Source organism: Xyrauchen texanus, chromosome 8 (assembly GCF_025860055.1).
Source record: "Xyrauchen texanus isolate HMW12.3.18 chromosome 8, RBS_HiC_50CHRs, whole genome shotgun sequence".
NCBI classification, from domain to species: Eukaryota; Metazoa; Chordata; class Actinopteri; order Cypriniformes; family Catostomidae; genus Xyrauchen; species Xyrauchen texanus.
The window spans coordinates 40,338,908-40,364,792 of record NC_068283.1 but is presented as its reverse complement, the minus strand read 5'-3'; the positions used below and the strand labels follow the sequence as shown (position 1 = coordinate 40,364,792).

The following is a 25,885-nucleotide window of genomic DNA, read 5'->3' as shown; positions in this document are numbered from 1 at the left end:
CATGCTGTTAATTTTGCTTTCTCTCCAGTTTCTCAGTACTAGATGAGCTGTTGTAGAAGCACAGACTGTCTGTTCCGTAGTGCACAAGCATGGAGACATTGTTCCAGGGTGACATTTAGGCATTACGATTATGTATTAGTTCCGTAATACAAAACAGATGACCAACTTGTTCTGTAAACACACATTGTCAAGAACTTGATTAACTTTACATAGCTAGACTGTTCATATGTAAGGAAAACAAACAGATTTAGATATTTATTTAACAACCAGTTACAGTTTTGTTTAGTAAGATGTAAAAAGCTTCAGAGAATGTGTGGTTAAAAATCTAATCTTCACTAGCATTGTACAATCACTGGTAAGGAATCTAAATTATGAAGGACAGACTGTTACCCAATGAAATCATCTTACCTTTCACCTAATTCATGTAGCAACTGTTTTTGAACCGTCTAGATGAGAACATGCCTCTCTAAAGACCCTAATTCTATTTCTAATTAATATACAGTATACCAAACAATTAAGATGGCAATGTAAAACTAAATAGTACAATTAATAAATCTTTTGTGATAAGATGGGTGAAAAAGATGACGCAAATAGAGATTCCTTCAATCAAGGTAGTTTCATGATTATGTAAAGGGAGTCAGCTGGTACATGATAGCTGTGCGGTATGTGTAAATCGCACTCCTCTGGCCTCAAGAGATGCACTAGCGACTGACCCTAGAGTCTGTAGCCTTTAGCGTCCTCTTTAGCACGCCCACCTCCCATGCCGGAGATACAGGTTAAAATCCCGCTCTGAGATGGTTGAGCAGGTCCAGTTACAGTGGTGCCGTGACCCGGATGGGAGTGAGGTTTAGGGGTGAGTGTAATAGGAGTCAGCTGGTACATGATAGCTGTGCAGTGTGTGTAAATCTCACTCCTCTGGCCTCAAGAGGTGCACTAGCGGCTGACACTAGAGTCTGTATCCTTTAAGGTGCGTACACACTGCCAGCGACATCGCGCACGACAGCGACTCCATACCATTCATTTTCAATGCGAGCACAGCGACTTCCAGCGATACGAGCTGTCGCGACCATTGGCGACTATATGTGGGCATGTCCAGCGACCCGACAAAGTTGAGACAAGTTCAACTTTATTCAAATGAAGAGCGACTAACGGAAGCGACAGCCAATAGGAGAGAAGACGGGATAGCTGTGGCAAGAAAAGAGATTCGCTGTCAACAGCAATGGAATAACATCCGTGAATGTCATTTATAAACGTTACTAGGCAACCAGTAGTGGGAACACCCACTAGCGACTTCACCGCCAGCCACTGGCGACCTGCAGCGACAAAGTCGCTGGCAGTGTGTACGCACCTTTAGCGTCCTCTTTAGTACACCCACCTCCCATGCCGGAGACACAGGTTCGAATCCTGCTCTGAGTGGGTTGAGCAGGCCCGGTTACACTTTATTTACATTTATTCTGGGATCAAGTTAAGTGACAGCATTTTTGCATAATGTTGATTATCACCCAAAAAAAAAATATATATATATAAAAAAGAATTTAAAAAATGGTCTTGTCCCGCCTTTTCTTTAAAAACAAAAGAAGCAAAAGTTACAGTGAGGTGCTAACAATGGAGGTGAATGGAGCCAATTTTTGGAGGGTTTAAAGGCAGATATGTGAAGCTTATCAATTCATAAAAGAACTTCCATTAATTATTCTGTTAAAACTTGTTTATTATTTAAGCCGTAAAGTTAAAGAGGATTGCATTCTTGTGTTTATGGTCATTTTAGGGTTTTAGGGTTTACAGCGTTACAATCATCATGGCAACAAAGTTGTAAAACTGAATATAACTTTACACAAGTTAGTAAGTTATTTTATCACACATATTGTTTACATCTTGCGGCAACACTTTTGAAACAGAGAGTATTTTAACGTTTACGGATTGGCCCCCATTCACTTCCATTATAAGTGCCTCACTGTAACCCAGATATGCTACTTTGATATATACCATGTTACAGAATGATTAACATATTCACATTTGCATGGTACCTCAATACAGAATAGGCTACTATGTCACTTTGTGGTTGTATACAACAGCAGCTTTGCATAACATGGTGGTAAGAGAGTGCACAGTTTTGCTTTCAAGATGCTCAGTAAAGGCATTTTAACAAAACAGCTCTGTAATCTGATGTGATTACAATTATGCCATTTATTTTGTAACCACAGAGCTGGAGAGCTGGTCTCACGTCACTAGCGCTGGCAGAGAGTCTAAATATAGTTTTTGTACATTTATTGAGGACAGCAGTCGGTTGTCAGGACACAGGAGGGGAGAGGGCGGCGCTGGAGGTTGAGCAATATTACTTACTGCTTTCGAAAAGATTATTCTGACGAAAACTGTAACGAGGGAGAGATTAGTGGTAAGAGAAGGCTCCTGCGTACGGAGGTGGGCGGTCCGTTCTTTCACTCTTAACACAGAGCCATGTGGTTCAGACGGGGTTATGAAGCGTCCCCGACTGAACTTGACGGAGCAAAGACACAAATAGGGGCTGCGCGCGATTCCAGGGGAAACAGACTCGGGACGATTGAACGGCGACAGGACGCGGCCGGTAACAGTCTGTTGCACTTTAAAGGGGGATAAACGAAACCGAATAACGTTTTATTTATTTTAGTGTGTGTGTGTGTGTTTTGTGTACATGTGCAAAACCATCAAGTCTTGAACCGACCTGACGCACGAAGGCTTTCTTCGACAGAAAAAGCGGAGGACTTTTGCGATTTGTAATGGTAATTATCGCGTTTGTTTCGTTTAATAATGTTTGCATTTCCGTTGTTTTAGGACATTGAGGTGCAAAACTGTGTAAAAAAAAAAAAAGTATACATATATAATTATATATATAGGCTATTTATTCAATTAAAGCTAAATATTGAGCTGAACTTGATTAGGCTTAGTCTTTTGTATTGTACAGGTTTAATTAAAATGTTTACATTAAAATGTAAGTGTTAGTTTAAATTCCGGTAACGGGACGATAACGGTTACATTATTAAATAGTAGGCTAATCGATTGTTGTGCAATGCTGCGAAGGTTTAGGATTATATATATATTTTTTCTCCAATTAATTTCGCATATATATATATATATATATATATATAGTTCCTAATTTATTTCTCTCATTCTCATGCACACACAACATATATATGTGTGTGTGTGTGTGTGTGTGTGTAAATGAGAGAATTAAACTAGGAAAGTTTATCTTATTATACTGTTTTATATTATTTGTAAGAAGGGAAAACTGGTCATGAATATGTGCCTATGAAACATACAGCTGCGCGAGGTATTCATGTAACAACTCTTTAATAATGTGGCAAAGAGAGCATGTTGTATTGCCTCAGACTTTGTTGGAAGTGTCTCACTGGGACAGGAAGATGATAAGACTCACTCACGAACAAGCTGTTTCGCAAATAGGTCATCTCAGGAATTCATATAGGCGTGTTTGACTCACACAAATCACTTACTGTTGTTTAAGAGCGGCTCTTCTGTGAGAATGAAATTCAAATGCATTATAACCATCTTGATGGTCTAAATGACAGTCGCTTTGTTTAAGTGATCCATTGTTAACCTGATTTTATGCAGTGTGTAACACGAACATACTGTGCTTTGCCATTGGGTGGCAATGAAATTACATAACATTGTGTTATAACCCCTCTTATGTAACTTATTGAATATTGTGTTATTCTTTCTGCCACCAGGTGGAGCCATTGATACGTCTATAATCTTGATATTTGCCCAATAAATACACGTTCAGAAACAGGACTTGAACAACCAAACAAGCTTTTCACATCACAAGTCAGTCATAAATAACTCCAAGTATGTTCGAAGAGTCATCTCAGGAGTTGAGAGAGCAGACTGCTGGAGTCACCACGGGGTTGCTGGGGTTAAATGTGGCAGCTCCCAGTGGCACCATGTCCTTCACAGACGAGGCTGTGTCCATTCTTACCTCAAGTAGTTTGCTGGCACGGTCACTCCTTGGCCGAACAATATCAGTAAAGTGCAAAGAAACTGCTCCAGGAAATTCCACCATAAGACGGAAGCGGGAGTTCATTCCTCACGAAAAGAAGGACGAGGGCTACTGGGACAAGCGCAAGAAAAACAACGAAGCTGCAAAGCGCTCGCGCGAGAAACGGCGAGTTAATGATATGGTGCTGGAAAACCGAGTGCTTGCATTGCTTGAGGAGAATGCCAGACTGAGAGCGGAACTGCTCGCCCTTAAGTTCCGCTTCGGCCTGATTAAAGATCCTTCCAACGCTCCCATTCTTCCACTCACGACAGGAACCTGCATCCCACAGCCTTCGACAACACATTACTACCTTCCACGTGGGGATGGAACCCACCATGCTGGTCCAACGATCTCCCACCAGTCGCCTGCCCAGTGTGGAGCCCAAGCTGGGCGAGTTCTTAGAGACGCAAGCAGTATGTCTGAAGATTCAGGGTTCTCCACTCCTGGTGGGTCCAGCGTTGGAAGTCCTGTCTTCTTTGAGGACAGACTGAGTGACCATGGCAAACTGTCACCACACCGAGCAGATGAGCTTGGCTATGAGTACCATCACTCCCCAAATACAGATGGCGCCTTAGTAGTGGGACATGTAACCGTGTCATCCAGTCGGATGGAGTCAGTGGATGGTATGAGGAGTCTCCCGCACAAACTTCGATTCAAATCTCCAGGCAGTGGCGAAGGTGACAATCCTGGAGACCGACAAAGTCCTATCCTGCCTGTAGGGAGCACTAGAGTACACGGCCTGTCTGGTGCAAGTGAAGTGTCAGGTTTCTGGCCACAACAGGATGGAGAGGAAACCAGAAAAGTGATGCCACAGCAGCACTGCAATACCGCCAGCGGTTACAGCCACAACATGAGTCCCAATGAATCGCAATACCATGTTGAGAACAATATGCTCAAATCTCAGCTCAGCTCTCTCAGTGAGGAGGTGGCCCAGCTCAAAAAGCTCTTCTCCGAGCAGCTGCTCACCAAAACGAATTGAAGGCATTTGAAAACAGCCACAATTATATCACATTCCTTCTTCAGTTTAATCCTGATGGAAAGACAGATGGAAAAATCAACATGTACATTACTACCTCATCACTGTGGTCATAACCAAATTGGGCCTAGACTAAGGTCTCACAAAACTCAATAGAAAACCCATATTCAGGAAGATGCAAGAAGTTTTCAAGAGCATCCCAACTGTATCAGAACACATATCACTGCATTGTTGTAAATGGCAACACCTCACCTCTATTCCTCCTTTGCATCAAACACTGTGATCTTGCTCAGAAATGCCTCAAGCTCCTGGAAAACCATGTGTCTCTCAGAAAGCGTACATCCTCCTTCATAGCATCATTCCTCTAGTCTATTATGTGCCAACACTACTGTTACATTTTTTTTAAAGACTTATCAGATAGCAAGATGTGATATGTGGGCTGATAGTCTTTACAAGTAATGTTTCTTCTGCAGCTTAACAGATTTGTAGATTTGTTTGATGCTCTTGGATAATTTTTTGCAACATATGCCGCAGATTAACACAGAACAAGCAACACCAGGGACTGGCAGATTCCTCGCATCTGTTAACATCATATGGTTTATTCAAAGTGGCAGTTCTCCTTGTTAGAAATAATCTTGTATATTGTCACCACCATGAACCAGTAGCAACTCACATAATGACAGTGAACGACTGCATACTTTATTTCCATTCAGATCACTGCCATTGTCCAGACAAGAATAATAGCTAAAAGACATACACTGTTATTTGTGTTTTGATGGTGAAATCTCTGTTGTCTTGTGAGTTCTCATGTATTTGTACAGTAAATATGCATACCGTTCGTGTGAATAAATCTTTGAACAGCATTTGTTTGCCTCAGTTATTGTTAGAATAGATTTATAGATGCATACATTTACATTTATGCATTTGGCAGACGCTTTTATCCAAAGCGACTTACAGTGCACTTATTACAGGGACAATCCCCCTGGAGCAACCTGGAGTTAAGTGCCTTGCTCAAGGACACAATGGTGGTGCCTCTGGGGATCAAACCAGCAACCTTCTGTTTACCAGCTCAGTACTTTAGCCCACTATGCCGCCACCACCACCATGCATGTCTCTTTTTAGTTAATTGTCTTGAAAGACCACCACTACCTTTCCAGAACAGTGGTTTGCTGTGTAATATTCTTTACAAACATTAAAATGCAAGAACCAAAAGTTGAGGTAAAACACCCCATCCTAGATGGACATGTCTAATGTTCATGCACGCATTGCAATGTACTGCTTTGTATACAAGTTCAAACAGGCACAAGCAAAGCAAAGTCAGATGTTCTTTAGGAGGGGGCAGATTAGTAATTAAAACTGTATGGAGAATTCCTATACAGTATGGGGATTGTTATGCAAGATGGAAGGGGCCTTGAAATATGTTACTAATAAGAAAGTTGGATCAATTCTCCAGTAAAAGCACGTTTGCTTTATGAAAATACAAATTAAACTCCTTTACACTAAGATGAGATGAATAACTTACACAGTAATTAGAAAAAAGTAAATTAGAGTGAACTTGAGGTTCGCAGAACAATTTGGGTATATGAACACAGGTCTTGCTGATTAAAGATCTTATTTAATTACTTTGAGAGAACAAGCTCTCCCCAGCTGCTCCGGAATTGCTTTTATCAATGACAAAAATAAAGTATATAAAGTGAAGTAAATTAAAAGCAGCGAAGATGTTTGTCTATTTGAATTATATACAATCTCTTTATGTATTACTATTCAATTTATATACTGTTATGCACTGAATTTTGTATACCAACCACAATGAAATAATCCACATTTGTAGGAGTAATACTAGAGTAATCCAGAAGAGAGCAGCAAATATGAAAGTTTCAAATATTGCCATTCAGAGCATGAACACTTGTGATCCACATTGATAATAATATTCAAATTGAGTGACTCACAAAGATTTGTACTGCAATATCACCTGATTCCAGATCAGATTAAACCTTGGTATTTCCATTTATATTCCCTAAACTTCTCACAACGTCTCACACCACCAAGCATAGGCTAAAATCCCCTGAGAACTTAATTCCCTGTGGGCTCTCTGGTGACGTAAGTGAATAAAAATAGCTTTAATATTCTATTTAAGGAGTGAATCTCTAAAACATGATACAAAAATGTTATTGAGCTGCAATGTTTGTTTAAAGGCCCTCTCCACTTCAACACATCCGTTATTTTTTACCATTATGGCTCAGCCAAAAAAATGTGTTGTAACGCTGCTGCTATGGACTTCTTTGTTTGCTGTCCTTATCTTCATACCGTTTCGCGGCTGACCCAAACTGCATGGCAAAATGCCCGGTATGCCAGATTGCCAGTCTAGCCCTGGTGCACGTAAATGGACACCAATTTTTTACGGTCCAAAAAGCACACTTAGTCAGCATCAAAGTAATCCAAATGACTCCCGGCGATCAAGAAATGTCTTCTGAAGTGGTTTGTTTGACAGACTGAATGTATATAACAGCAAATTTGTATTTTTGGGTGAACTGTTCCTTTAAGATGCGTCTCGGGTGATCCGATCACGTGTGGTCAGGTGAGACACATCACTGTTTACACCTGGTCGGTTAAATGCATCGCCGGTGACCGCTTGTAATACGATTTAGAGGGGAGGGTCTCTGTTTCATGACGACATACATCTATCACTATGACACTATGTTTTAGAAAAAGCACGAAACAAAAGGCACACTATTTCTCCCAGATGCAGCTAAAATTAATTTAAGCACTAAATAAACATTTCGAGCAGAATTGTCCATTATTTTAGTGGATTAGTTGTATTAACCTGAGCAGCAGATGTTCGTGCTTCTCAAAAGTGTCCCTGTATGTTGAAATCAGACACACTGAAGAAGAACCGTGAAGTTCTTATGCTTGTGTATATATATACGCTTTATTCAGATCGGACGATTATTTCCATTTAAGCTGCTTATTACCGGCAAAGTTTAAACACTTGTTTTAGCACAGCGGTTGATAGACAGGCGATGGGGTGGAGCTTCGCTGCTGCCGGGACACATTCAGGACAGATTAGCATTTACGCCTCGAATGTGATGCGTTCACATGTGTTTTTGACCACATATGTATGTGGTTTTTGTGATACGATCACAAAACGTTTTAGACCACGTTTTGGAGCACTGACCACATGTGATACGATCACCAAAAACTAATCTTAATACCAGGTGGAAACGGGGTCTGATCTTCATCACTCTGCCATTAAATGGGAGGCTAGCCATGACATTGGGCAGGTAATGCAACGGTTGCCATGGAAACCGTTGGGCGGGTGGGATTGGGAGTTGAAAGCAAGAAGGAGTGGGGGGAGGGGATAGTGGGCTACTAGTCAACATCAAAATACTAGTGTTTGTGATTTCCATAACTGAGGGAAAATGAAATATAATTTTTTTTTCCCTGTTAATCTCATTTATTTACAAGAGGAACGAATCCAGAAGAATAGAGTCCAGTCAATTAAATATTAATGAATCATCTGAGGTGGCTTCAATCCCTGACATCTCACACCCAGACATCTATTTGATGTGTTTTTTACATCTGGAAGACATATTTTGCAAATCTGCAATATGTCTGTAAGACTTTTCCTGTCTGATGTCAGTAAGACATTCAGCGGATGTCTTTAAGAAGTTTAAAATTTAGAAAGTTTGTAAAGCTGATCCCAGATTGCACATGTACATCTCCCATATGTTGGTTTGATCTTGAAAGCCTCATATTTTAATTAACATCTACTAAACATCTTAAAAAGATCAGATTTACAAACAGTATAAATCATAAATGTCTCAAAGTCATCTGCTGAATGTCTTATTAACATCCGAGAGGAAACGTCTTTTAAACGCATTAAAGATGAGCAAACAACCTAAAACATCTTCCTGTTGTAAAAACGCACATCAAGTATTTTAGCTGATGTCAATTAAAATGTGATGCTTCCAGATTAAACGCTCTTAAACAGATGTCTCGGAGATGTACTTCGGATAACATTTAGAAAATCTGGCTTTAGAATATCTACATCTAGAGGATTGGTGCTTAAATAGGTCATGACAATTTTCCTTGGTCTTTTGACATATTATAGGTCATTAGTATAAAAACATACTCTTAATTTCAGAACTCAAAACGTCTTCACTGAGAAAAGAGCATTTGTTGAAACCAAGCTGCCAAAGCGACTTCCTCCACATTGTGATGTCACACTGTGGTAGATATTTGCATCTGACCGCCTCCACAACAGCACATCACCTTTACCTTATCACTTGCGAAGTCCCACAGCTGTAACCAGTGAGATCCAAGGAGAGAGCAGGTCAGTCAGGAGCAGAGAGCCAATCAGTGCAAAGCAGTGGCCCTTTAATGTCAAGTCTTTTTTATCCCCTTTTCTCCCAATTTTGGAATGCCCAATTCCCTTTACTTAGTATGTCCTCGTGGTGGCACGGTTACTCAATCCAGGTGGCGGAGGACATGTCTCAGTTGCCTCTGCTTCGGAGGCCATCAATCTGTGCATCTTATCACATGGCTTGTTGTGCATGACACCGCGGAGACTCCGCACGTGGAGGCTCATGCTACTCTCCGCGATCCACGCACAACTTACCAAGCGCCCCACTGAGCGCGAGAACCAGGAGGTTACCCCATATGAATCCACCCTCCCTAGCAACCGGGCCAATTTGGTTGCTTTGGAGACCTGGCTGGAGTCACTCAGCACGCCCTGGATTCGAACTCGCGACTCGAATACTCGCTGAGCTACCCAGGCCCCGTTTCCTGTCAAGTCTTAAAGGAGAAGTAGCACCAAAACAGAGCGTTTCAGACAGAGGGTCAGAATGCAGGTTACATGACATTTTTATGCAGAAAAACTTTACTAATATTATAAGGGAATCTTAAGGAACATATTAAAATAATTTAAAAAATGCATATCATTACCCCTTTAAGGTCAGAATGTTATGCACGTTTTACAGATCTTATTTTATACATATCTTGATCTTATAAAAAGTGGTGACATAGTTGCAAGGGTCACTGTGCCCATTTCATGATATAAGCAGTCTGCAGCAAGCTTAACAGCTTCTGAAAACGTCTCGACCGCAGTCTGTTTTCTAAATGTCGACCTTATTATGAATATCTCCGTCCTACATCTGAGAGAGTTGGACCGGCGGGCTGTCTGATCCCTCCTAGTTATCCGCTGCTCACGTCGCCAAAGGCTTTTCAGAGGCGGGTAGGTGGGGATGTAGGTGGGGGCAAAGGAGAGAAACAAAACGTGACGAGGCACCCGAAGCGTCCTGTTATGCAACTGCTGACCTACTAACATACATTTCTAAACAGAAGCAGCGAGCGGCAGGATACTGGTGCGCCTCGCCAACACAACAAGGAACCAGGGCAAAAAAAAACACACGGGCTGCGTACAGCAACCGCAGAGCTTGAAGCGTGTGTGGATCACACTTCGTCATTTTTATCCAGTTCACTGAGGCGTATGCAAAGGCGAGACAACCAACGGACGGCAAATAAATTGGATGCACGCGCAAAATCCATAAACGGTATGTTTTTGCAATTGCTTGGCTACTTTTAGGTACACAAACGCACATTGTTTTGAACCAACACGCTACAGCGTCTGACGCGATCTTGCGAATTGTTACGTGAATGTTTAATGCGATTATTGAAAATAAAATCGAGTAGGTTAATTTGCAATGCAGTGGATTCAACACACTTACGGATAAGGGCAGTGGTTGTCTGGTTTATCTTTTGTGGGTTTACGCATGATCGTGATAACGATTCGGATGTTGCTAAATATGCATGTTCGCAGGGTTAAGGCGAGGCCAGCCCAGGACCCATCTGATGATAGGACATTTTGGAATTCCTTAAGAAATATTTAGGCTAAAAAAGATATATATTTATGCATAATATATATAGCCTATATATGTATAATATATATAATGTGTGTGTGTTTATGTATGTATGTATGTATGTATGTGTGTGTGTGTGTGTGTGTGTGTATATATGTATGTGTAATATATCATAATTATATATATATATATATATATATATATATGCATGAATAATAAAAGTGTCTTACCTTGAATCCAGCTGGTCGTAACACTTTATCATAATTTTAATTAAAAGTACTGACAACCATTATTAGGCTACACTGCAGTATATGGACCTCATTAGTAATATATTGATTTTAAAATTAATATTAGAAAGCTCCTACGAGTCTGTAAGCATGTTTGTCAATGTTTGACCAGTGAAAGTTATTATAAAGTGTTAAATCCAGTTAGGAAGTTAATGCGGATATTTGTGAAGGGAAAAACTCGTTAGCTTGGCGGACACGCTTCTCGCTGTCACGTGCAGCCGTGCTCGGGAAAGGTTAACGCGGTTGTTTACGTTAGACGAGTCAGACACGTTAACCCTTTCCTGGTATACATTCAGGAGAAAATTGCAACCAAATGTAACTTCCCTATATGCAAAATGTAATTTGGTTGAAACGTAACAAAATATGGTCCGATGTCTTCACTCATCATGATCGTGGAGTTTTATATGAACAACACCAATGTTTTTAGAGATCTATTATGTGATCGTTTAATGGGACGGTGTGTGTAAAATGTACTTGTGCTATTGAAGGGTTGTAAACATAATGATTACATATGTCAGTGAAGTTTACATGGCTATTGTCCTGACAATCGCCACCAGTTCACCAGGCTACCTTTCCATAATCATAAGGTTTTTATGTTACACAATGTATTTCAAGAAAGGAAATGCCTCATGACGTACAGTGTAGTATGCATAGTGTGCATAGAATACATAATGGTAGGCTATACTAAGTTCATTAAAAGTGTAACATGACTTTGTATCTATATGCCAAAGTACTGTCTTTGTTGCATATTCAGCATAACTTATTTAAACTGCTCTGATAACAGTCTACATGTCTTTCATAGAGCTTTAAAAATGAATGATTTTATCAGTTGCAGGGAAATTATGTGAGATAGTGTTTTATCTATGGGCAAAGACGTAATATGCTATTTTATCTTCTTAAGTACAGATAAGTTTAGCAAATGTCAATGTAGTAATGCAGTGTAGGGTACATCAGAAAACAGAAGGGAAGGCTTTATCGAATCATTTCAAGCTTCCCATGGGTTGCATGAACAGCCTGACATTTGTGGATGTGAGATTGCATGGCAAGTAGCTTTGTAGTTGTCTTTTGACATTATACAGTTGTGTCACTGCGTGTTAAGGGTTGCATAATGGTAAGAAATGAGAAGTTGCAAGTGAAAGAAATGCAGGGTCTTGAATGCATAAGGGGGCGTCAGGTGAACTGCTCGTGTGTTCCAGCATTGAACGTAGGTCATTATCATTTAAGGAGGAATGGATCAGAGCAGCATAAACCTGGAGAAATGCTCCAGGCTAAAAAAATTAAAAGTGATTGTAAGATTCAGACAGTTTTACACATTCATGCCGCAAAGTCTGTATCGGCAGCAATACGATAATATCAACGAGATCATTGATAGTGATAATTCCTACTTATTAGATTGTGCACATGAATGTTTTTAATTTGTATGGGTAAAAGAAATGCTTCTCAATTGCATTGTTTTAAAGAGTTTAATAGTGGTTATGATTTTATCGCTCTCTGTGCATATTCAGTATATTCATTGTGAAATTTCTCAAGACTTCTTGGTGAAGAAAGAAATATAGGGCTTGCCATTATTGTGTCGATGTGGCTAAAAGGGTGAGGCGAATTACAGTTTAGTTTTGTGGGGCAGGAGAGTGCATGTGACTGGTGAAACACATGGAATTGGTCAAAGCGTTTATTTTTTTCAAAAGAGGATGATATGAGTGCATTTATAGAAGGAGTTGGTCTGTAACTCCGCCTGCCTGTCCAAGGCCTGCCTTCCTGCTACCGGAGGAGATAAACCCAGGCATGGAATCCAGGGAGTGAAATAAAACCAGCCCACATGCCGAATATTACATTCTGCCTCGGGGTCAATTACACGGTGTCGTGGGTCAGTCAACACAACGAATCAGCCAAAGTATTATCAAACACTCAGGAGGCTTCATTAGTAAATGCAGAATATGGGTTTATTGTAGGTCCAATATACCACAATACACCTAGTTGGTCTCAAAACCAACTGAACTGAGGCTATGGGCTTCATCTTTTATAGTCTAGTTGCCCCTTTTTCTTACTGTTGCTTTCTTAGATTGATGTATTTCTAAAAACTGATTGCATCATCATAATCACACCATTGCTTTCCCATTATAGTTACTCAGCTTCTTGTATCTATTTTAATAAAGTGGGGGCTGGTAGATGTGCGTGGGTTACTCGCCACCTCTTATGCAGTCAACCCTTTACATTGCTTCTATCATTGTTCACTGTTCTCCACTCATTCTGGGTCACATGAGGCTATGCATGAGATCATTGGTTTATGTGAGGTTATAATGATCACGTGATTATACACTTTTGGTTCAGCTTTCTCTCCCACATTTCTCTCCTTTGAGACTTTGAAATGTCTCACTCTTTTACCTCTTTGCTGCAGATAATAATCTTCTATAATGAATGTTGTTAGTCCATATTAACCCATCATAAATGAATACGTTGGTTATTATACATGGTTGCACAAAAATGATATTTTTTATATCTGGTGCTTTTATGATCTGTGGTAACAAACTTATAGTCCCCCTGCACCCTAAATATACAACCATGTTGATGTATGATTATATGTTTTACATTGTATTATCTTATTATTATTATCTTAATTGTCTCCGGTATATGTTGTTCCTGGTTGCAGCCAGTTCTAATCCACGCAGCTCCTGTTGTCCGATTATAAATGGTAGTTTTATGACAGCACAGCTCTTATTAATCTTTTTCAAAGTCCTCATCCTGTTCTTCATTTTCCAAATCACTTCCCAGTAAGCTTTTTCCCTCTATTACAAATTATCCATGTGCCACTGTCATCTTTGCTACCTGATTTTGTATATACTGGCATATGCATGGTCCCATGCATAGTGCAATTATTCCTATAATTACTATTGGTAATATAATTTGGAATAATACAGGTGAAACTCGAAAAATTAGAATATCGTGCAAAAGTTCATTAATTTCACTAATTCATCTTAAAAGGTGAAACTAATATATTATATAGACTCATTACAAGCAAAGTAAGATATTTCAAGCCTTTATTTGATATCATTTTGATGATTATGGCTTACAGCTTATGAAAACCCCAAATTCAGAATCTCAGAAAATTAGAATATTACATGAAATCAATAAAAAAAGGATTTTAAATACAGAAATGTCGGCCCTCTGAAAAGTATAATCATGCATATGTACTCAGTACTTGGTTTGGGCCCCTTTTGCATTAATTACTGCCTCAATGCGCGTGGCATGGATGCTATCAGCCTGTGGCACTGCTGAGGTGTTATGGAAGACCAAGATGCTTCAATAGCGGCCTTCAGCTCTTCTGCATTGTTTGGTCTCATGTCTCTCATCTTTCTCTTGGCAATGCCCCATAGATTCTCTATGGGGTTCAGGTCAGGCGAGTTTGCTGGCCAATCAAGCACAGTAATACCATGGTCATTGAACCAGGTTTTGGTACTTTTGGCAGTGTGGGCAGGTGCCAAGTCCTGCTGGAAAATGAAGTCAGCATCTCCATAAAGCTTGTCTGCTGAAGGAAGCATGAAGTGCTCTAAAATGTCCCGGTAGACGGCTGCGTTGACTCTGGACTTAATAAAGCACAGTGGACCAACACCAGCCGATGACATGGCTCCCCAAACCAACACAGACTGTGGAAACTTCACACTGGACTTCAAGCATCTTGGATTGTGTGCCTCTCCATTCTTCCTCCAGACTCTGGGACCTTGGTTTCCAAATGAGATGCAAAATTTGCTCTCATCAGAAAAGAGGACTTTGGACCACTGAGCAACAGACCAGTTCTTTTTTCTTTAGCCCAGGTAAGACATTTGACATTTGAAGCCCATGTCCAGGACCCGTCTGTGTGTGGTGGCTCTTGATGCAGTAACTCCAGCATCAGTCCACTCCTTGTGAAGCTCCCCACACATTTGAATGGCCTTTTCCTGACAATCCTCTCCAGGCTACGGTCATCCCTGCTGCTTGTGCACCTTTTTCTTCCACACTTTTCCCTTCCACTTAACTTTCTATTAATGTGCTTTGATACAGCACTTTGAAAACATCCAACTTCTTTTGCAATTACCTTTTGAGGCTTTCCCTCCTTGTGGAGGGTGTCAATGATGGTTTTCTGCACAACTGTCAGGTCAGCAGTCTTCCCCATGATTGTGAATTCAACTGAACCAGACTGAGAGACCATTTAAAGGCTCAGGAACCCTTTGCAGGTGTTTAGCTGATTAGAGTGTGACACTTTGAGCCTACAATACTGAACCTTTTCACAATATTCTAATTTTCTGAGATTCTGAATTTGGGGTTTTCATAAGCTGTAAGCCATAATCATCAAAATTATATCAAATAAAGGCTTGAAATATCTTACTTTGCTTGTAATGAGTCTATATAATATATTAGTTTCACCTTTTAAGTTGAATTAGTGAAATTAATGAACTTTTGCACGATATTCTAATTTTTCGAGTTTCACCTGTACTGTCCATTTCCCAAAACCATCCCCAGATCCATGGTCCGTATCCATGTACTTCATCCATGTTCATTTCTCTTTGAAGTTTCTTTAGTTGATCTATTGCCTGCCCAATTGTTCCAGTTTCATTATCATTTGCTGGTCTGAAAGTATAACATTTGTCTTACAATTGTTGTACATACCCCTCCTTGTGCTGCTGTCAGAGAATCCAACACTATTCTGTTCTGGGTCACAACCTCTCTCATTGCCACAAGTTCTTCCCTTCTCATGCCAATTCAATGGAGTTTAGTAGTGAGTTTAATTTGAAGTGTATTTTAGCTACGCAGTTCCATTGGAGATACACTCCCACACCTGGTACCAAGGACGAGAAAAATAATTCTCCCCAATATCGGCTACTGACATCCAGGTGCTTCTTTTTGGCCCCAGGTGTCTGTGATCTGTTTTTGTCATTATTGCCAATATGTCTTTATCTACATGGACCATTGTACAAATTCCTGGCCAGTTTCCTGGTAGTCTGGAATATATTGTATTTCCACACAGCCACCAGTAGTTCACTAAATTATCGATTCCATTGATGTCTGGTGTTGTCCTTTGGTATGGTTTTTATCAGCATCCCCTTAAACAATCCTTTTGTCGTGCTGTTAATGTCCCATGGGCTTCCTATTTCTTCAAGCCACTTTATTTGGAACAGATGCGCTTTCGTATTCTCCCATTTTCATTCCCTCAAGTTTTGCAGGATCTTTGGTTTGAGGGAATGCTTCTCTTAGGGTTTTCCATGTTTTATTTCTGTAAGCCCCAAATGGTCTGTCATCCCATTGTGGATTTGTTGCATCTATTCCTACTGTCTGAAGTAGTTGACGTGTTTGTCCCTGACCAACTGTCAGTGATATGTATTTTAGATCTCCTACTGCCAACTGATGTCCTACTGTTCTTTCTTCAAATGCTGTTATCCATTTTGTGTTCCTCCATGCAGGGGCAGTGATCCATACTTTAGCCCTTGTACATCCGTAAATGACCATGGCACATAATCAGTTCGTAGTCCCTTAGTTATCATTGGTTTCTTGGATTACTCCCTTGTGTTGTGTGCTTCCCCTGAATGTAGAGGGCATTTCTCGTCCTCCTCCTACTGTGTCTATTAGATGTTCTTTAACATTTATTTGGTAGTTAATTTGTTGCAGTGCCTTATCTAATTTTTCTTTTAGTTCTCGCTGCTGTATCTTCAGTCTTGTTTTGCATCATGTTCACTTGTAATGCAGGTGTTAGGGTTAATGTCCCTTCTGGTCTTTATGGCCTGCCAGCATCCTTTTGTCCACTTGTATCCCACATATCATCTTCCTCTTACTCTCCTCTTTGTCTTTCAAATGATTCCCTTTCTTCAGGGCTCCACTGCTTTCTTCTTGGTGCTGTTGGTGTTTTTAGTATTATAGGTGTTCTTGATGTTCCAGGTTGTGGAGTGCTTTCATTCACTGGGTACATCATTCTTTTTGGTCACTTCCCTTTATCTTTATTCCTTTTCTGGTCTTCTTGTTGACTTGCATCACTCGTATCTCTTTCCTCTTCACCTCTGTCTTGCTCTTCCTGCCACTCTCTTTCTTGTTCTGCTTCTTCCATCATTCCCTAGTCCAGCACTTACTCAACATTATTGCTCCCCATTTGCTGTTCTTCCCTTATTCTTCCCTCCATTTCAATATTTGTCAATTCTTCAGTAAGTGGGCATTGTAAACAAACTTCCATTATGCTGGTGGGGCTGTCGGGGGAAGGGGTGCTGTTAGTAGCTTGGGATCAGCTGTCGTGGGTCAGTCAACACAAACAATCAGCCAGGGTATTATCAAAGACTCAGGAGGCTTCAGTAGTAAATGCAGAATATATGTTTATTGTACAGTTCGGTCCAATATACCACAATACACTGAGTTGGTCTTGAGATCAACTGAACTGAGGCTATGGGTCTTCATCTTTTATAGTCTTGTTGCCCCTCTTTCTTGTTGCTTTCTTAGCTTGACGTATTTCTAAAAAACTGTCTGTGTCATCATAATCACACCATTGTTTTCCCACGATCACTGGTCAGCTTCTTGTATCTATTTTAATTGTGATGGGGGTTGGCGGATTGCCATTGGTTACTCCCCACCTCTTACGCAGTCAACCCCCCTTACATTCCTTCTATTATTTTTCACTGTTCTCTGGTCACATGAGGCTATACTTGAGTTAATTGGGTTATGTGAGGTTATAATGATCATGTGATTATACACTTTTGGTTCAGCGTCCTCTCCCACAACGGCCGCAATGAAATTCAGCTCCCGACTTCTCCCTTTAGTTCCATTACTTAAACGGCTCTAAAGCAACAGATTAAATAATTGAGCTGAGTTTTAGTTTCCAGGCCTCGCCCAAGTTAAGATTACAGTGGGCCAGACATGCTTTTTCTTCCCTAGTGAAAGCCCACATGGATAAATATACCCCAGTTTTATGTAGGGCAAGTGAAAGTGAGTTTTATGGGCACATTACAATTTTGAGCTTAGGTAATGACAGGCCATCAAATGAAGTCAAATTAGTAAAAAACAATTATATTAATCTATATGTCACATGATAATCAACAGCAGATTTAAATAAGACATGACACACCTGTTTGTCTGTTAAGTGTTTAGGATGGTTCTGTTGTTGTTGTTATCTCCATGTTGATGACTTGGATCTGTAGTTGTATTGTTGTTAGGAGACAAGACAAGGAGATATACATTTTTGTGACTCATGGGTGTGGTTTAAAGGCTAAATGAATAATCTACTGACTGTTCTTATTAATCATCTTCCTTTTAACTGTATTTTTGTGTAAAAAAAGAATGATTAGGAAGGGACTCGGGTCAAGATAGAAGCCAGAGAAGAGAGGAAGAGCCTTCAGTCTTTTTCTTGCAGTTGTTAATTTGTATTTTTGTTTATCCTGCTAGTATATTCTTTCTCACTTAATTTACCATAAAGATACAATGAAATGGCTTGACAAACACATTCTTTTCTGTATTGATGTATGACCCACTGAAACACTGAGGTAGCACATTTGTCCATAGTTTGTCCAACATATGTTTAGCAGATAAATACACATTTAAAATTTCGATTTTTCACTAATAAGGTCATCTATTACTCTTAGTATATATATTATAGGAGTAATAGATGACCCTAAAGCTGTTAAACATGGACTAAAGGCCACAAAACCCCAATTTTATTTTCATTGGGTCTTCAAAATAAAAGATGCCTGTATCTCATAGCATTCATGAGGAGGAAGTTAAATGGAGCGCAAATTAAGTGCAAAGGCTGGGACTCAATTGGACTCAATGAGAACCTCTAAAAATTATTTAGAATCCAAGGATAGCTTTGAATACCAGCCAAATATTGGCAAAGTGCAAACAGATAAGTCTTTAAAAATAGGTCAAGTGCAGTTTGAATTTTTACAAAGTAATTTCAGTCTTTCTCAGATTTCCCAGAGAATTGGTGCAAGTGTGGTTGTTTCAATGTGGGGATGTGTTAGACAGCTGTGTTTGTGAAGCTGGCGTTCTTTAAACTGATTGCAAATATCCGAATGGATCTTTCTCTTCTCCTCTCTCAATTCCTCATTTTTATTTTCTCCTTCATTCCATTTATCCTCAAACCATCGCTCACCTCCCTATTTTAAGCAAACACTTTAATTCCCTTGCCCTCTCCAGTGCTCCCATCTCTCTCTTCTGATCCTTGGTGCACTACTGACCTACATTTGAGCACAATGGAAGAGAGTCTGTGATTTCTTGTTATCTGCCTAGTTTCTGGGTCACTGGGTCATTCAGCAAGGGGGTCTTTTTGTTTTCCATTTTGTACCTCAGTGAAATGACCGACAGGCACTCTGCTTGTACCTGTTTCAATATTTTGTTACAATTAACATAGCCCAACATTTATGTGCTTTAGTCTACTACACCACCACCACTACACCATACATTAACATATCTTTGAAAAATATTTGGAAAATATTACCATTTTGTTCAGGGTTGATTATTCATTGCCAGACTAAACCAGAACAGGCCAAAAAGTGTTGAACACATCAGAGAAGGGTTAAGCTGTCTGTCATTACATAATGTTCCCTCAGATGTCTGGGATGAGGAGAACATAACCCAGAAAAAGGGCTGCCAGATCATGGGATTACATTGCATTCATAGGATAGAATCCTGACTCATTTCAGCTGCCCAGATCATGGATGAAAGATTAGAATTAGAGCCATTGGAAAATTTCCGGTACAGATTTCAGTCATATGCTATTTTAGATATTTCATGTTTTGGGAAAGTTTTAAGCATCGCATGCTACTTATTATTATTAATGGAGACTGACAAATAGGCCTATAGAAATGCTTCTACTCTCAAAACATTCTATTCTGATGGACTCCATCTGATTCAGTAATGTATTGTTGGTTTAAATTAACAGTGCCTTGCAATATTTGAAGAATTAAATTAATTTTATGTTCTTAAATAAAATCGGAGTCTGGGTGGTGAGTCTGAAAAAGATGACAACTCCTGGTTTATAGCATTTTAGACCACTGTGAGAACAAATATTAAATATAGAGCGTACCAAATTCTCAGTATCCTGAGCCCACCTACCGGGTATCGGGAATTAGACCAGATCTTTGCAGCCAAACTGACATGTAGATTCCAACTGACGATAGGTTCACAGGAATGTGGGATTGCCAAGTGGTTGCTGATCATCACTTGTTACTTTGCCCCTCCATTAGTGCACACTTTTAGATGGCTGAAACCGGTACTACCCTCCGCATCTAGAGTCATATCCATGACATTTTCTCCTGTTACCCTTTATTCTAAAAGACCTGACCTATATTACAAAGCCCTCTATTCTCAGATCATAAAACTTGGCTTTTATCTGACCTTGGTTTATCTCTCATGATTGTGACTATTAGGTTACTTTCGCTTCATTGTTTAGCTCATGCTTGCTTGCTTAAAAGTTCACATTGAACTCTTAAGAAATGAGTAATGATTTGGAATTTGGTCCTTGGCCCCATCACACTGGGCCCCATTGCATTGGCACCAAAATGGTGGGCTCTACATCCAAAAGGAGATGTGTTGTAACATTGATTTTCTTCTTCTTTCGGCTGCTCCTGTTAGGGGTCGCCACAGCAGACCATCTGTGATCCGCATATTTGACTTGGCATAGGTTTTGCGCTGTATGCCCTTCCTGACACAACCCCAGTGGCTGGGGGACTCTCACTCACACCTATTGGGCAATTTAGAGTCTCCATTTCACTTAACCTGCATGTTTTTGTACTTGTGTGGGAAACCCACGTGAACTCCTGTTGTAACACTTATGTTAATGTTTCAAAAGCCAAAACCTCAATTGCATTGTTTCCCTGAGTGCAGATATAATATGGGCTAATATTTCAAACTGTTCAAACAAATCATGTGTTCATAGCTAATGTTTACCATATGTGCAATTATGATTGCAGGACACATTTGTCCTGCCAGCAAATTTTGTACAAATGGTAATGTTAAACTTTAACTGGTGTCAAAATGGAAACAAATTAGTGCAAATCTCTAAGTAAATCTTTTGTTTTCATTTTAGCTATTTGTTCACAACTAGAGTTGAAAGCGTAGCTTGGATAATAACTGCTGTTCTTAACCTTGTTCCTGTTGCATCGTAAGATGTGCCAATGTCTAGTCAGAGAGTAGAGGTTAAGGGTCACAGACAGACAAATCAATAGCAGGGTTAAGAGGTCAGACGGTGGTTGCTGGGCAGCACAAATCATTCAGTGGTTGCTAGGGTCAAGTAGTTGAAGCAAGAACAAATGAGACTTGCACAGCTGTACATTCCTCTTCTAAATCTTCTGATTACCCATGCTTTTCTGCATGGCTGGGTAGTTTAATTTAAAACAAGATATAGCAAGTTAAAATACAAATTAAATTAATTTAAGTACCCAGAGACAAACTGTGTGAGGATTAACAAATATTTCTCTTTTCTTTTTATGTTTGCAGCCATCGAACAGCCAGCTGAAGGTTTAGAGAGCAACACCCCTCCCTATTAGGCTGACAAGCTGGAGCAGACGGAGTGGCCTATATTCTCCAACACGCCTGAGGCACTGGGACACTTTTGTCAGCTTGATAGAGCCTTGTTGTGAAAAGGAATACAACAACAAGTACACAAAAGGGGTCAGAATCCTTCGATTGTTCACCTTCTCCATACCTCAGGATTGCATTTCCCCTCTTTCTGTCACTGGATTGGATTTGATAGACTCTGTCAAAATCACAAAGTGCAATAGAGGTGCACATCTTCTTGCTTTTCTCAGCCAACCTGGACACTTAATAATCAAGGAATATTAACTAATTACTTGAGAAACACATCAACAAAATCAATGAGGTTTAGCTTTCCAGAAGCTACAATACCTCAAATTTTTGCTGATCCTGCAACTTAATCGAAAATTCACAAGTCTACTGTACGTAGGGAGATCTCACAGGGATTCTTGTAAGCACCTTTCCCCTTTACCCCATCCCTGGTTTTTCATTCATTTCCATTACCAGTGGTGGAGCCAAGATCCCAAACTGGCTTCCATTGAGGAACAATGGAAAGTTTAAACTTACGAATCTCAACAAATTCCATTGTAAAGTGCAAAGCTTTAGAGAACCCGCAAAGCTTCCCAGGCTACAGCAACCTTCTTCATTCACCTCAAAACAACCCTCGCCAGAACCGCCTTCTCAAGCCAAAGCTAAACATGAGCTGCCGCCGCAAGCGTGAATTCATCTCAAATGAGAAAAAGGATGAGTCCTACTGGGAAAAGCGACGCAAGAACAATGAGGCAGCCAAGCGTTCCCGGGAAAAACGGCGCCAGAATGACATGGTCCTGGAGAACAGAGTTATGGCACTAAACAATGAAAATGTGCGCCTGAAAACTGAGCTTTTACAGCTTAAGCTTAGGTTTGGTCTCATTAGCACAACCTCCTACATGGAAAAGAGTCAGCAGATTGGTGGATCACTCAATGGAACTTCTGGAGACAACGCCATAACTTCCTCTACCACCAATCGTTTCTACCCAAGTGGTTACTCCAATATTTCTCAGGTGTTGATGAACTCTGATTCTTCTGAAACTGATCAGTCAGGTCGAGGGGAGGGACATGTGAAATTAGCAAAATACTCCCCACGGGGTTCCCTATCAGATATGTCTGATGGCTCCTCCCGGGACAGCCCAGAGCCAATGAATTATGACATCAAGCAGGAAGGCGTGGGACTAGAGATGGACTTCAGTAGCACCACCACACAGATCATGTTCAACATCCATTCAAGGTTGCCTGCAGTACTATGCCAGCAATCATTTGAAACCGGATATTCCAGCAACCAACATAAACAACACTGCCAGGAGAAGATTGCAAGTCCTGTGGTCCCTCAATCCGCTCAAAGAAGCGTCATCCTTTACCGTTCTAGCAGTGCCTCATATCCTGTTGAAAGTCACGGGACTCAGGAAATTATTCCAAAACAACATCATAACCTTCCCCAGCCTACAGAGGGACCAACAGGAATGTCCAAAAGCTTAGCGGAGGTGACAAAACAGCTAGGGAGAAAAATCTTGGACTCTCCTCCTTACGACAATACAGATGATGCAGCTGAGATGCAAGCTTACAGGGCCCAGCAACAGACCCAGAGGGTTAATGTTACTGCTCCAGACCTTCTGCTAAGATCAGAGGAGGAAGATGAATCAGAAATGTGTCATCATTCTAATGGCATCCCAGAGGACGATGAGCCAGCATTGACCTATGAAGAAGACATGAGACAAGAAAGGTACTATCAGGCTCACTCAGGAAAATACACTTCATCAAGTGACGGATATCATCGTAGCTCTGATAAAGAGGGCTCCACTGATGATGAGTCCCCCTGTTCCTCTTGCTCTGACACAGGCAGCTACAGCCGTCACATTTTCATTCACCAGAGCTCCTTCTCGCCAAGCCAATCCAAAGATGGCCAAGCGGAAATCAAAGGCATGGCGCTGCCCCACAAACTGCGACTCAAGCACAGAGCTCAGAGTAATGGCAAAGCAGCATCTCAAGACTCACCAATGACTCCACCTGCTAACGTCCAGCCATTACCACAACACCCTTACTTGGCATTGTCTCAACCTGTCCAGCAACAACAGGTTGGCATAGAGAAGGACAGCCAAGTGTAGGGTTTTACAAGCAGGCCACCTCAACAGAGGGAGGAAAGATCGAATGTGGAAAGAAGGAATCCAGTGAACGTAAGAGACACAACTGAGTTAAAGGGAGACTGTGGGACACACTGAGGGCAATATGAAGACATTAGATGCCTGTTAGGCTATCTATAAAGCCCTGAGAGACTTTTTATGAACCCATTGTCCCTTTATCTCGAAGTCTTACCTTGATCCTCTACCTGCACTTGGATGCCTAGAGATATGAGGGCTGGACATCATCATGGCATAACCTCTAGATGGATTGTACACTAATGTATAGACTCACCTTATTTGTTTGGTTTGTTTGTTTCTTTTAATCTCCTCCTAAGCAGCACTTTTACAAATAAATTAAATTGGAGTAAATGCTTTTGATCACACTTGCCCATATTTCCAGTGATGTCAATGTAACAATGTACATTAAATTCAACAGCAATATCTACCTTTTGGGAGGCATTGTAATAGATTCTTACTTGTAAATAGGCAACTTCAAGTGCCCCTTATTGTTTGTGGCCACTTTTACAAACCTAAAAAATATCTACTGGTGGCTATTAATCATCTTTAAACATACCAAACGCTAGAAGATTCAGGGAAAGTTCCCTAGACCAAAGAAACATGGCTTAAATTCATGCATCTCTCTGCTCCCTACCTCTGTTTTTCTAACTAGTGCTCCATTTCTTTTCTCATGCGCAACGACCCTGCTACTACTATTATTTATTTATTTTTTATCATTTTTAATTTTCTTTTTGTCAAAGCACTTGTTTTGTGTATATAAGTGTGATATACTTATTATATATAAAAATATTTTAAGAAGAAAACTAAAAGATTACAAAAAAAAAGGGAAGGAGAGAATTGCGAATGGATTTGTTTGTCAAAATACTGTACAATTTCAAAGTGTTTTTGTTTGAAGTGTCACTTAATATAAACTATTTTTTTTTACATAAAAAAATGTGCTGTTTTATTTGTATTTTTTTTTTAACTGTCCTTTTATAGGAAAATGGCAAAATGCCCCAAAGCCTTTACAAATACATTAACAGTCTGATGTAAGTTTGACATCAAAGATACTAAAAACAAGTTTTCCTTGCAGTTATTGCTCAATGATTTGTCTGGTCTTGCAACACTACTAAGTCTTTCTCAGATAATATTTAGTCTTTCAAAAGAATGAAAAACTACTAATTCACTTGCCCTTATATGTAGCCTCCCTATTTATTTCTTTATGAATCCATTGATGTAAAAGCATGTCAGTTCACATGAAAGGAATGTTTGTGGTTTATAGGAGAGCTCTAACCTGCTTGCATCAGTATTAATGGATGATTGCAAGCAGTAGTATCTTTGACCCAATGCCATTTAACCATTTGAAGACTACTTGTACGTCTTTCACATTTGCCTCAATTTTGTCACAAACCCCCTTTTATATTTTTTCAAAACAAGTCTATATGTCAGGTCAACTTATGGCACTTGTGTATAAATGTAAAATATTTTCTCATGACACTGTATTGTGCTTTTTTAAACAATCTGTTTGGTGGCCAAGTGTTGTCCTTTATCACTAGCTGTGTCTACTTCCTGTTTACTGTGATTATGTAATTGCTCATCATGTTGTCACCTATCCTTTTGTCCTTTCAGTGTGTTTCAAATGAGTGATGTTTGATGTTTGTTTTTTTTTTTTCTAATGTTTTTATAAAAATGAAAAGTATAAAAGCAACCAAGGCTTGTTTTTTTTTTTTTTGTTTGTTTGTTCTTGTGTTGACAGTGACACTGCTGATCTGTTGTTTTATAATGGATGCAAATTGTAAAAACACTAATATTCAATGCTAGGGTTGGGTGCATTTCAGAAATATAAAAATAAACAAAAGATGTTGCATTTCTTGTGTTTGTTTTTCATTATTTATATCTTGATAGATGCAATATATAATTATGTATGTAATTGTGTAGTTGTCATGAAGTACTATGCCAATTCCAATTTTAAACCGCATTTTGGTAGTTTTTTATAATTATTATATGCATGCTGATGAACTCTATGAAAAATATTATTTTATATAGGCGAAATGGTTACATAACATTACATTTTGGAAAACTGAAAAAAGAGTGACAAATACAGC

The 25,885-nt window shown here is 39.9% G+C and overlaps 2 protein-coding genes across 4 annotated transcripts; both read left to right on the top strand.

Moving 5' to 3' along the window:
• Positions 1–2,278: 2,278 nt before the first annotated feature.
• On the top strand, positions 2,279–5,884 carry LOC127647849 (nuclear factor interleukin-3-regulated protein-like). 3 transcript variants are annotated; one of them, XM_052132345.1, is made up of 2 exons: positions 2,279–2,392; positions 3,720–5,884. In XM_052132345.1, the coding sequence occupies exon 2, from the start codon at positions 3,840–3,842 to the stop codon at positions 5,004–5,006; it is 1,167 nt and encodes a 388-aa protein (XP_051988305.1). In that variant the 5' UTR covers positions 2,279–2,392; positions 3,720–3,839; the 3' UTR covers positions 5,007–5,884. The 3 variants fall into 3 exon arrangements, with proteins under 3 accessions (XP_051988305.1, XP_051988304.1, XP_051988303.1); XM_052132344.1 differs by lacking the exon at positions 2,279–2,392 and adding an exon at positions 2,399–2,581; XM_052132343.1 differs by lacking the exon at positions 2,279–2,392 and adding an exon at positions 2,399–2,756.
• Positions 5,885–10,248: 4,364 nt separating this feature from the next.
• Positions 10,249–25,640, top strand: LOC127647846 (uncharacterized). Its single transcript, XM_052132338.1, has 2 exons — positions 10,249–10,555; positions 21,592–25,640. Exon 2 carries the CDS (start codon positions 22,176–22,178, stop codon positions 23,766–23,768), a length of 1,593 nt encoding a protein of 530 aa, XP_051988298.1. The 5' UTR covers positions 10,249–10,555; positions 21,592–22,175; the 3' UTR covers positions 23,769–25,640.
• The last annotated feature ends 245 nt before the right edge of the window (positions 25,641–25,885 follow it).